Source organism: Polypterus senegalus, chromosome 12 (assembly GCF_016835505.1).
Source record: "Polypterus senegalus isolate Bchr_013 chromosome 12, ASM1683550v1, whole genome shotgun sequence".
NCBI lineage: Eukaryota > Metazoa > Chordata > Cladistia > Polypteriformes > Polypteridae > Polypterus > Polypterus senegalus.
The window spans coordinates 70,300,003-70,313,748 of NC_053165.1; the positions used below are offsets into that span (position 1 = coordinate 70,300,003).

A 13,746-nucleotide genomic window follows, 5' to 3' on the forward strand; every position below is an offset into this window, starting at 1 on the left:
TGCTTTTGAAAGCATAAATTCCAACTCCCACGGTCCTGTAGTAGAAAGACTGAATCCAGTAAATGAATGGTGCAATGTTTGGTAACTGTTGCAGTCACCAATGCAGGGTATCCAAAGTGCTTGTGCCCAATTTTGTTAATTGGCATCTGTTAACTTCTTATATCTACAGCAATCTATTGAAGCCAAGCGGGGCATTTCTGGGTACAGTGACACCCAAGAAGAGTTGGAGAGGGTGTCTGCCATCAAGAGCGAACTGGATGAAATGAAGGGACGTACTCTGGATGACATGTCAGAAATGGTGAGCTCCTATAGCAGCCCCTAACACATAAGACGATGTTTGCCTTTGAGTTTTGCGCCAGGGTAAGGTGATAAAACAGATCTTTACATGTTTTTATGTTTGATTGCTCCATGTAGGACTTGCCTGAAATATCTCACGTTAAGCCATACAGGTATTTGAAACCTCTCGATAGGTCAAGCCATGAAGGAAATGGTCAAAGGCACTTAGGATCAGAAGTAAAATGGTAATCTTTAAATGCTAACCCAACCTGTTTTTTGAAGCCTATTTGAGATGGGCACCCGCTGCTAGCACTTGGCAGTGGAGATAGCTGAATGATGGATTCCATCATTCCTAGCAGTTGCTTTACATGAGACCATTACTGACCTTACATTTTGGCATGGACATAAAGGTTTTAAATGCCTTTTTCACAGTCCTCTATCTATCATCTTGCCCAATGTAAAACGAGGCATCTAAGCAAGACAATCCACTTGCAGTGCTGGTGTTAATAATACAGAAACACACTTTGGGAAGGCTGTGCTGACACTAGCTCTCAATTTGCAGTTTAATTTAGCTCTGAACATATGAGTGTAAGTATTCATTTCAGATTGCTGGAGTTCTGTCTCCTTCGTCGCTAACGTAAAGCTTTCTGTTTACCCAAAACCTACTCCCTTGGCAATAAACCTGCTCTTGTTTTTTGTTTTTTTTCTCTCAAAACTATGATAGTAGATTCCTTACAAGTGAAATAATATGTGAATGCAAAGTTTTCTTTAAAAATGAATATAAATACTCAGGAGTGTAGGCTGGCTGACTATTGTTTGTCCATTTTTCAGAGAATGATACATTTCAGTAGTGAATTTATTTACACATACCATACATGTTTTCTTACTAAGTTACATTATTCTTTTTATGAATTTTTTATGGAATAAAATATTGCCTATAGACCCCTCACCAGACCATTCCAGCTTCATATATCAGGGAGTATTTACAAAGGCAAAAAACCGAGCTTACGGTTCCAAAATTAATGAAGGGTGGGTATGGTTTTTGGTCAATAAACTGTTAATCTTTCTGAAAATGGAGCATTTCATTTCTTGCAAATTCTGAGCTCTGCTTTAGTTGTATATCATTTTCTATGTGCTTACTGGTGTAATTATTTTGTTATTTATGCTTTTCTTATGTTAAATATACAGTACTCATTGATTGTTTTTCACCCTGTAGATAGTTTGACACCCCTGCTGTAGGAGAAATGTATTCCCCCTTTTGTCCCTCTAGTTTTCAGGGTGTGAATATTTGCTTCATGTGATTTTGTTACTGAGATACAGTTTTTTCATTTCTGGACACCTTTGGAGGATGACGCCTGTGTGGTGGTGTGTCAGGATTTATGAGTTCCTCTTTGAAATTTACACTAGGTAGTAATCCATCTCTGTGTACAGAGTCTCCAAATTACATTACAACAACAGCATTTATTTTTATAGCACATTTCATACACAGTATGAAGCTCCAATTGCTTTAAAGTGCTTTATTACTTTCTTCCTATTTGTTTTTTTTTTCTGTACTACAATATTTACTCACTTTTATTTTGGAAATGTTTTTCACTCAAGTAGTATAATCTGCAGTAGAAGGACAATGTGCTTAAAAAGTACAATGTGGGAGATCCCCTACTAGAGTGCTGTTATTTGTGAGATTATATTTAAATAAATAGCAGCCCAAAGTAACCATTGACAATTTATTTTTTTTCACCTTTTTTTAAAATTTTGTGTTCCGTTTTCTAAAGAAGTGCCTTGATGAGTCTTTTCAAAATGCACATAAAGAAACTGAAGTGCTTGGGATTGTCCACAGTCCAGTGTTAATGTAAGCTACAGCTTGCATATGTTCTGAGTCCACTTGAGGCATTTTAATGGGTTACCCTGTGGCACTTCATTTTCTGTTCATTGACGAGTGCAAATGTCCTGTGCAGCCTTCTGTTCTATTGTGAAATGACACTTAAATGAAAGACGGGCCTTGAAATGAAATGAGAAGCACTGGAGGAAACAGACAGATGTCTACTTGGGAAAGCTAGAGTTGGCAAGTTTGCTCTGAGATGAAAAAGGATTTTTGAAATGATACTCCTGTATTGATTTTACTATTTGCTAAATGAAAGTTGAATTGTTGAATGATGTTAGTTTTAGCAGAGGACAAGGTCCAAAAGAAAAATCTAGTACAAGATAATGCACCCTGTAAAATCCTCATGAAGCTTTGTCTGTTTTACCTGCATTTTTATCGCTCTTTAATTTAATTTAATTTCTTTCATTTAAATCAGTATACTGCTGCTGGAGTATGTGAATTTCCCCTTGGGATTAATAAAGTTTCTATCTATCTATCTATCTATCTATCTATCTATCTATCTATCTATCTATCTATCATATAGTGACTATCATATCTATCTATCCATCTATCATATAGTAACTTTCATATCTATCTATCATATAGTGACTGTCATATCTATCCATCTATCATATAGTGACTTTCATATCTATCTATCCATCCTTCCCTCCCTCCTGTGGTAGACTACACAAAAATAAATTGTAAGCGTCATATACTTTCTCAAATGTAAGCATTGCTGTTGTTTGTACTCTGCATACTTAAACATGGAAGCTTCTGTGTTACTGTGATATTTTACTCAAACGGTGCTGTTTGTGCTCATAACGTATAAGCCCTTATTGTTAGTGCATTTGAATACACATTACGCACTTTTGTTAAACCTATCAAACTGTGTTTCTTTCAGGTAAAGAAGCTAAACACTCTAATTTCAGAAAGGAAGTCTGCACTGGCTCCACTGATCAAGGAGCTAAGACCTTTGAGACAGAGGTGCCAGGTGAGTTTTACCATGAAGTAAGCGTTGTGTTATAACGGGGTGGGATCACCTGGAAGGCTTTAGGGTTTATTGAAGATGTTGTTTTATAGTTTTTCTGCCAATCTCTCTGTGCCTTCTGGAAATTTAGACAAATAAGTGGCAGTTTTCCATGCCCATTTTAACTCAGGTATTGTCTTATACATACTGCAAAAAAGGCCAGTGCTTTTTAATGAAGTATATTTGGTTGCTAAATAATCTTAGAGCATAGAAACCTACACTTTAAAACAATATTTATTTGTTATCCCCCTTTTATTTTCAGTTATTGTTTATACTGGAATTTTTCTTCACATTTGTGGCTTGAATATTTAAGGTGTAGTTGCATTAACTCTTTCCACTCATCATTATGAAGAAAACAGAAAAGCTGTCCTCTGTTGTTGTTGATGCAGTACCTCAGTGAGGATCACAAAGTATTTGATGTTTTATTATCCAATACTCATAATTCTTCGGTGAAATTCAAATAAAAAAGTGGCTTCCAGTGCTTAAATTCAGGGAGATTGGACAAAAAAACTGCCAAGCATAAGTAAAGCAGTAATGCCCTTTGTAAAAATACAGCCTTTATGAATCCTGGATCATGCACACATGGGCTTAAGTAGTAATGTGAAATATCAAATTTGTTTTTTTGTACTGTGATAGTAATTATACATATATTAGGTACAAAAACATTTGCCCAACAACTTACATTGCAGTATAAACTGAAACAGGAGGAGAGCACTTCCTAGAAGGCAACGAGAAAGAAAGGCACGGGCGTGTGGCTGAAAGAATATAAGAATATTATTTCTGAAACACTATTTAGGAAAGGATATTTTGAAAAGTAGCTGACTTGCCAGTTTGGAGGTCTTTTTTTATTGCATAAAAATATCCATAATGTTTACACTGAACTAATGAAATTTTAATTGGGAGCTAAGTGTTTCTAATTAAGTTGTGTTACATGTTAAACTGTATGTGTAAGTTGAATGATTTTTTTATATACAGCACATTTAAAACAAGCATAGCCTAAAGCACTGTTTGTCCTTTTGTTCAGATACAAATAAGCCTAGTAATGCATATATAATTAAGGAGTGTGCTAAAGGGCATGGAATGTAGACAAAATGAAAGCTCTGCCAAGGACCCAAATGCCCCAAACACCCAAATCCCTCTAGTTCTTACATGGTAAAAAAAAAAAAAGACAGAAGTGATGTAGTGCATTGTCATTGGTGATGTCTGGACTGAAATGAACATGGTGTGATCCAGCGCTTCCCTTCTTCCTTTGGACTCAGTCTGAAATCATTTGGAGACAGAACTGTTAAAATCCACTTCAATAAACACAGTTAATATGATTAAAGTTTCAACAACATGACTTGTTAAATCACTTTGGATAAAATGCCATGAATATACATTTCATGTATATGATGAGAATGATATCAGTGCATTTTGATCCTGGCAAGTAGTACATGCAAAGCACTTACTAATCATAATTGTTAGCTTTCTTAGATTATTTTAAGGGGTAGTTATGCACTGTAAGTCCATATTGCTGATCTGTGAACAAATGGAAAGTCTAGCAGGACTAAACCACATGGTTATCTGTAAGCTTGCTTTATGTCTTATTTTCCTTCTAGAATTCAACAAATATGTGTACTGACAGGAATCAGCAGGGAGTCCTCAGCTGTGTGGCACACTAACGTTTCACCCCACGTGTAACAGTGCTAAGCCTGGTGCTTGGTCTTCACAAGCTTTTGGATTGAAGCGTTTGCTAACAGCCAAGGTCTCCCTCTGTGACAGGCAAGGACACACATTGCTGGTTTCCCTTGTCTTCACATACAAATCTTAACACTTTTTCACACCAGGAACTTAATCAGGAGTACGAAGAAAAAAAAGCCCAGTATGATAGCTGTGCAGCAGGCCTGGAGAGCAACAGATCAAAGCTGGAGCAGGTAAGATAAAGACACGGCAGATGTCCGTGTCTTTCATTTGCTAATTAATGAAATCGTAAACACTCTAGAAATGACATATCAAAGAGCAAAAGGCTGTTTCATTTAATTTCAAAACACAGAAGGGTATTTCCTTATCTGAGCTCTTCAGAAAGAAAGCTCTTTGAAAATTTTGGAATCAATAAGATCAGTTATTTTGAGGCGTAACACTGAAGTATTTGGAACATTCTTTTAACATTTAAAATGACTGTACATCCATCATCAAACACCCTTAATTGAGTTCCAGGGTGTGGAGGCCGTTCTGCCTCAGTGCTGTCTTTAAGTATTGGACACAACACCAGCCACCAGTCGATTGTTTGCACCCACACACCCACTCACTCAGACTAGTTACTAGTTAATTTAAGGGGCATGTATCTTTGGGATATGGAAGGAGAATCCGAGAACCTTGATAGAAACCCATACAGGAACACTGAGAAGGGGCACATTCATCATAGTGCCTAGTTCAGGATCCAAACCTTGGACCTCCTGCCACTATTTCTTTCCACCCTGAAAACGGAGGTCCCAAATGTGGAAAAGTTCTGTAAGTGTACAAATACTCTTAATCATGGGACACACATTGTTAGTAAAATTACAGAAATATGTTACATATGGACAAGAAGGATGCCTTGCGGCCTTATATTGATAATAATTTAGCTTTGTGATATTTTATGCAAAACAGTATACAAAGCATTGTGCATTTAATAAAAGACCAAAATTTTCAGGTTGAAGTTATTTCTCCGCAAACATGCTGTATATGCATTTGACCCATAACATTGGGTTCAAACCTTAAGTGCCATCTATCAGTTGTAACAAAGATACCTGCACTGGCGCTTTACATTGCAGTCAATGGGGCATGGAGGACAAGTATAAAAACTTACCAAATACTTCCATTTTTCAAGCCAAGACAGTTGTCGAGTATTGAGCCATGTTTTACAGTTACATACAATTGTAAAATAGTATAGACCTGTCATTTTTGTACAAAAACCACCAATATTATGAGATTCAGCCATTTTAGAAGAACACTAGCCATTCGTGGAAGCTCAGAACTTAGCCTTCCTGTGCAATAACCATTCAGTTTCCTCTTGAAAGACCAAATCACAGTAAACGTTTTTGACGCCAAGTGGTGTTTTGATATTTAAGTGACAATTTGAAACAGCGAACAGAAGTTGTATCCTTACTTTGAGAAGAATCATATCAGGAATGTGCGATAAAATGATTATTTCCAGATCTGTTTTGTTGTCACAAACATGCTTTAGAAACATGGAAGGCACCAGTCAATACTTTTTTTAATTTATAGAAAGCACTTAACTTCACAACATTATTTTGCATGGCAAATTCGTATATACCTGTGACAGTGTGGGTTGGCCAGAACCTGCCACCATTGATAACATAACCATTGGATAAGCCAGGCAAATGAAGACACTCAGAATGCAAGGGGTAGGTGTATAAAGTGATACAGTGCTTTTATTTAAAACAAAGTCAAACAAATGCAAATCAATATGTCCAGATAAATAGTGAAGTGCTTTTCTTCACCAATAAATAAATACATAATTCTTTTAAACTGTGACAGTCCATGAGTTTGAAATCAAGACTTAAAATGAGAATAAAAATTAAACAACACAATGATTTGGTCAATGTTCCTTCCACTCTTAGATGAACCTAGCACAACTCCTTCTTTGTCTCCCCATTTCCCCCATTACTTGCTCAGCCGGCGGAGACTCCAGCAGTTACGGTCCTCACCAACTCAACCCTCGTCTTAGCTGCCTCAAGCGGCATTGGCCAGGCCAGAGTCAGTTGTCCACTCATCATCCTTCTTGCTCGCTCTGGTGTGCTTCAGATCCCTAGGGTAGGACCCCCCACTTGATCTTGATCACACCCACTCCACAACAAGAAATATGTGAGCACCAATCCTTTGTGAGGCCATCAGTCGTGCTGCCCGTCCCACATTGGTTTGTGAAGAAATACAGTCATATGAAAAAGTTTAGGAACCCCTTTCAGCCTGCATAATAATTAACTTTCAACAAAAAAGATAACAGTGGTATGTCTTTCATTTCCTAGGAACATTTGAGTACTGGGGTATTTTCCGAACAAAGATTTTTAGTGAAGCAGTATTTAGTTTTATGAAATTAAATCAAATGTGGAAAACTGGCTGTGCAAAATGGCGGAAGAAAACCACCACATTCCAAGAAAAACACCTGCTATCTCCTGTCAAATTTAGTGGAGGTTCCATCATGCTGTGGGGCTGTGTGGCTAGTTCAGGGACTGGGGCCCTTGTTAAAGTCGAGGGTCGGATGAATTCAACCCAATATCAACAAAGTCTTCAGGATAACGTTCAAGCATCAGTCACAAAGTTGAAGTTACGCAGGTGTTGGATATTCCAACAAGACAATGACCCAAAACACAGTTAGAAATCTACAAAGGCATTCATGCAGAGGGAGAAGTACAATGTTCTGGAATGGCCGTCACAGTCCCCTGACTTAAATATCACCAAAAATCTATGGGATGATTTGAAGCAGGCTGTCCATCAAATTGAACTGAACTGGAGAGATTTGGTATGAAGAATGGTCAGAAATACCTCCATCCAGAATCCAGACTCTAATTAGAGGCTATAGGAGGACAGCGTCTAGAGGCTCAAATGAGCAAAAGGAGGCTCAACTAAGTATTGATGTCATATCTCTGTTGTGGTGCCCACATTTATGCACCTGTCTAATTTTGTTATGATGCAAATTACATATTTTCTGTTAATCCAGTAAACTTAATGTCACTGTTGAAATACTACTGTTTCTATAAGTCATGTCGTATATTAAAAGGAAGTTTGAAAGCTCAGCAAATGAGAAACAAAAATCCAAAAAATTAAGAGGGGTTTCCAGACTTTTTCATATGACTGTAACTTCAACTTGAAAAATACCAAAATTTGCCATAGTGATGCTGAGGAAGACACAATGGTGTATCGATTATTATTGCGGCTTCACTGTGTCAAGGTCTTGGTTTGGTTACTAGCAGCAATTCCACTTAATATGTCATTTGCATGTAAAGGACTGATATTGCAACTAAAGTATTCAAGGATCAGCTCTGGTCTCATTCAGCCCTGTAAGGAATGTCTAAAAAAGATGGATGGACAGACGGGTAGATTTCTCAAATGTAGTCTTTACATGTTAAATAACTCTTGTATAGAAGTCAGTAGTGAGGGCTGAATAATCCGCCTCATGAAAGAGCCAGGAAGACTCTTTCCATCATAATGTTTACGTATCAGTAACATCAAAACAAATAACTTATTTTAATGAGGAAGACTTAGCTAAACTGATTTGGTCATACAGTGCCATGACAGATTTGTCTTTGAGGCTTTGCTTAAAGTATGAACAATCATTTAAACCAAACCTACCATTCCCACTTCTCATCAGTTCAAAAACTGCAACAGAATTTCAGTTACCAAGTAATTCAGTCTGATATTTGTCTGCATGCATTCTTCCATATCCATCTCTTTTGAAACTAAAGTATAAAGTTACTCTTAGTTCTAAAGGTTTGGGGTCATACATCTCCCACACTTTTTTCACTTGACAATTTGACATACCCAGATGAAATCCTCCTGCCCTTTCAGTCCTATTCCTTTGCTTTTCTGTGAGGGCGTAGGAAGCTTGATGGTGGGTGGTGACCTTTGTTTCAGCCTCTACCAACGCTGTGTTTACAGCCCATGTGACTCTATTATTTGTAGAGCTGCGCAGGCCATCTTAGTAGCATCACATTTTTTACTTGTTTTCTTGGAAAGGTTAGCCTGCCCTTGACCCATAGGCCAAGCCAAGCCAACATATACCATCTTGGGATTTTATCTTTTAAGTCCCATTGAATTTAATGGTGGAAGAAAAATGTTCATTGTGTTTCAGACTGACTTAACATGGTAGTCTGCTTCTTAATAACTTCTAATTGTTATGTCTCCCTAAAATACAGAAAGAGCAAGTGACCTACCTAATGTAATAATCACTTTCTTGTACGACTAAAAACAATACATTTCACAAACTTTCAACAACACTCATTAACCTGATTAATTATATTTTAACATTAGGACACAATACTTTGCATTAAAGAAATGGCTGAAGAACAAATTTTCGAAAGGGGAAATAAACATAAAGAATTATTTGTATTACTTTGCATTTTCATCAGTTATATTCCAGTACACTTTATTTTGTATGTTTACAGGAGGTGCGAGCTCTTAGAGAAGAAAATATTCAAGAGGAAAGCAGATACCATTACATCGACTGCATGAAAGCCGTAAGTAAAGATGAAATATTAACAAGCCTTTATACAGAAAGGTGTTCCCAGTGTATGGTAAATCCAGCGTCCTGACATGGCTACATTCCTGTTCTTTTATCTGGAAGGTCATTGAAATGCAAATTCAGAGGGCTGCAGATGAAACCAAACTTTACGTGTCGGCAGAACCTCAGGACAGAAGAAGAGCTATTAGGTAGGCTTTGCAATCTCGCTTACTTTGTGTGTTGAACAGTTGTAAATAAAGTTTTGATGTGTAGATCAATTGTGTTGGGTCATCCATCTTATCATGAAGAGCAAGTTATTTTGTTTATGTCAAGATTGCACTTAGTAAAATGAAACCATTAGGATTCTGTAGTAATCTATCAGTCTCCTCTGTCGATTTAGCCTGCTAGAGAACTATTGTCTGCTTACAGTTTATAGTAGCGACATGTTCCTGGTAATATTTTGCAAATAACATCGACTCTGTTACTTTTCCTTGTAGGGAGCAATACACAAGGAATATTCTTGAGCAAGAGAATTTAGGAAAGGTAAGGTGAACATTCCCAGATTCGACTTGTACAGGATAACGGATCATGAAATTGCACAGACTGTGTTATCTCATGTAAGGTTAGAATGGCCATAAAGGGCAGTTCAATTGTTGTTGATTTCTGTAACTGATCCTCTGAAAAATGATAGCACCAGCCTTTCTGCACTCGGCTTCCCTTTGGGAAGAATATGATCTGCTTGGAAAGACCTGAGCCTGAACACAACAGTGCATTCTCGCTAAACCATTTGGAAAAGGAACTGTAATTTAGACATGACAAAGCATGCCAGCCGTTAATGTAAGATGTATATAAGGCAACCTGCCTGTAGTAATAAATTACAAAAAATGTCAACCCTTTTCTCAGCCATAGAAGATGAATGAGGTAAGCAGATGATAATTTGATCTCTAGGAGTCCAGCCTTCTATGTGGTTATTCCAATGTACTGCCAGAGCTAAAAGTATCTTCATATCAATTCCAGGATCAGTGCATGCAGGGATTTCCCAGTTTCCTATTGATATTTGGCTCGCTTATCAACACAGGACATTTTTATTTTGTGCTTTGAAGTGTAACATAAATACTTCATGTTGCTTCATGTATAAGTATTTCCTCAACCACTTCTGGAAATGCAAATGTGGACTTTTCTGAATTGTTTACGCCATTTGCCATTGTCTTAGATGAAATGTGCAACTGCTTCTAGAAACATGCAGAAACGTTGTAGTTTTGTATTTTTTTGAGAAATGTCATGATTGTACAGTATATGATTGTATTTGTTGTCACTATAGAGTTCTTGCTATACAGTGTGTTAATTGTACATTGCATTATTTCAAACAATAATCACTTCAAAAAGAAAATAGATGTATTTATACAAGGGTAAATAAAAAAAATCGGGAGTGGTCTCCCCTTGACTTTCTCGTATACACAGATATGGGGATGCATATTTGAGGAGTAAACTGCAAAACAATTATTATATTTTTATATCATGTACATTAAAGAGCCATCAACAACAAATCAAATCAAGTGAATAATATATTGAACAATTATTATAAAAGTAAAGTTGTATAAATCGGACTCTGCAGCTGCATGAATAAAAGGTAAAGAGCCACTTCCGGTTAGTGGAAATAGCTCAAATCTACATTTTGTACCTGATACTTGTATGCAAGTTTTCGTTGTGTACTCAAGTTATCGTGTTTGCACTCACACAGACAGACATACAAATATGATTTCAAAAATTGTATTTTCGGACTCGTTTTTGAATTTTGAGTTGAATTTTTGAATGATTCCAATACTTTCCCTGTACTTCATATACGAGAAAGACAAGGGATATATAAGACAATTTGAAAATTACATGATAACCACAATGGAGAAAATTTGACACAATACAACACATTCACAATGGCTTTTGATTATTCTGAACACACACAGTGCAGCACTCTGCCATTAGTCTAGTTGAAGCCAAAGTAAAATGAACATGGACGCTCCGCTGTGGGATTGCACCATTTATTGAACAGCGTGCTGCAGTGTTATTTCATTGGACAGAGAGAGTGAAACGTGCTGAAATTCACAGAAGGATGTTGGCTTAGTATGGAAGTAAAAATATTATGGATGGGTCGAAAGGTCCAAAGCAGGAGGACTAAGCATAACAGATGAAGCTCAAACCGGGCCAACCATCAGCATTGCTCAGACAAGCTCACGTCAACATGGTGAATGCCTTCAACAAATTATGTTGCCTGCTACTGATGTACATTTGTCATATCGGCTATGGGATCTGCACGTTATAGTGCCTGGTGACTTATGGTACCATAAAATTTGTGCAAGATGGCTACCCAAACAGGTTACTGATCTGCACAAGCCAACATCATTCTGTGAATTTCAGCAGATTTCACTCTCTCTGCCCAAAGAAATCTCACTACAGCGCTTTGTTCAACAAATGGTGTAATCCCACAGTGGAGAGTCCATGTTCATTCAACGTTGGCTTCATCTAGGCTAACAGCAGTGCGCTGCACTGTTTGTCTTTGTACTACCCATAAACCATCATGGACGAGTTGTATTGTGTCAACTTCTATTCATTGTGATTACTGAGGGATTTTCGAATTGCCTGTAGATTTTTGATTTACCCTCATTCTTGATATTTAAGAGGACTGATCAAAAAAGGTTTGTGTCTGACCTGTTATATAGAACACCAGTAAAACAACCAGTTTTGTTTTTCAAAATAATCCACTTGAACACTTAACGCGCTTCTTTTAACTTTCACAACAAATTTTTGTGCCACTCAAATGTATCTATCATTGGCATAGCAAATCCCACCAGTGTAGTTGTTCAGATTGAGATTTCCTGCACGATGGCAACGGCTTTTTCTTTTGTCAATACTGTATGCCAGATTGCGTCATCCTCCAAAGACATCTTGACACATCTGGTCTCCTGCCCGTGTTATGAAAAGCATGCTAGGACTTGTGCATGTGGAATGGGCTAAAATTAAACTCTTAATATTGTTCTCTAGCCTTTGAAATTTATTGACCACAGTTGATTTTTTTTTTTTGGTCTCAATTTTGACTTGATTCCCAAATAAGAAACATTCCCTATAAATCACAAATCCTAGAAACTTGTAACTGACATATTTTAGAGCTCATCTTTGGCCACTTCAAAAGTCAGCACCATAGAATAGCCCTTTCAGGTTTATCCTTCAACCCTCTGATCACCCATTGTATAAGGGCTTTCTTTTTCCTAAGCATCTTGCAAGTGCTTTTTGATGCCACTTGCTTAATTAAATAAAATTAACGCGTGCTACTTGCTCTGATTTTGTTTTTGTCTTTGTAGAAACTGCGTGAGAAGCAGAAAGAGGTGCGAGAGAGTCATGGCCCAAATATGAAACAGGTGAAAATGTGGCGTGACTTGGAGCAGCTGATGGAGTGCAAGAAGCAGTGCTTCATGAAGCAAAACCAAGCGTCTATAGGACTGGTTATCCAGGGTGGTGGGGAAGACAGGCTGGTCCTGTAAAAGTTCTGGGTTATCTCACACGTGGGAGACGGCTTTATCCCTCAAAATATAATGCAGTCACAGAAAATGTTTTGTAATTCTCTTATTGCCACATTGTAAATTCATGTCTGCTTTATGTTTGTTGCAGTATAGTTAGTCTTTATTTTCTGCTTAATTCTATGGTGAAGTTTTGTTTTAATTATTTTCATGTGTATGTATGATGAACTTTAAGCCACAAATTAAAATATAAACTGTACATTGTGTGATATAATGAAAGTATTCCTTCTACATATGTATAGTGTTACATTCTTATTAATATGTCTCCTCAAATGTGTGTACTTGATTTACTTTCCCTTTAGCCCCTCCATTTGCTCAAGTGTTCTGGAAAATGAATTAATTAATGACTAAATGTTGAGTTTCCTTTTTGTATAATGCTTTGTTTTAACTTCATCATTCAGTTCATATAGGACGTTATATTGGTTTAATTAAATCTCCTATCGATGTTTTAGGTATACAGATTGTGGTTTGTCTTTGCAGCAGGGGTCTCCAACTCCAGACCTGAAGCACTGCACTACAGTGGCTGCAGGTTTTCATTCTAAGCTTTTTCTTAACTAGTGACCAGTTATAGCTGCTTATTAACTTCTTTTCCTTTCATGTTAGTTGCCTTGGTATTTAATACTCAAACCCGCTTAATTATTCTTGTTTTTCTTAATTGGCAGTCCAATAATACTGAGATACAAATTGAGCCAACACGTGACCAGCTAACATGTGTCCATCACACAGTATCTGAAAATAAAGAAAGGTGAAGGTTTCAGTAATGTTGATCCACTCGGGTCCACAGAACATTTTCACAGCATTCACACAGAGAAGA

At 37.2% G+C, this 13,746-nt stretch overlaps 1 protein-coding gene across 2 annotated transcripts in view; it reads left to right on the forward strand.

The window, feature by feature from the left end:
* ift81 (intraflagellar transport 81 homolog) overlaps positions 1-13,383 on the forward strand; it is a 70,152-nt gene extending 56,769 nt beyond the window's left edge. For both annotated transcript variants that reach the window (XM_039772145.1, XM_039772146.1), the window contains exons 13-19: positions 170-298; positions 3,039-3,128; positions 4,991-5,077; positions 9,308-9,379; positions 9,487-9,572; positions 9,861-9,906; positions 12,717-13,383. In XM_039772145.1, the coding sequence (XP_039628079.1) occupies positions 170-298; positions 3,039-3,128; positions 4,991-5,077; positions 9,308-9,379; positions 9,487-9,572; positions 9,861-9,906; positions 12,717-12,896 (690 nt within the window). In that variant the 3' untranslated portion in view covers positions 12,897-13,383. The remainder of the gene's footprint in view (positions 1-169; positions 299-3,038; positions 3,129-4,990; positions 5,078-9,307; positions 9,380-9,486; positions 9,573-9,860; positions 9,907-12,716) is intronic.
* The last annotated feature ends 363 nt before the right edge of the window (positions 13,384-13,746 follow it).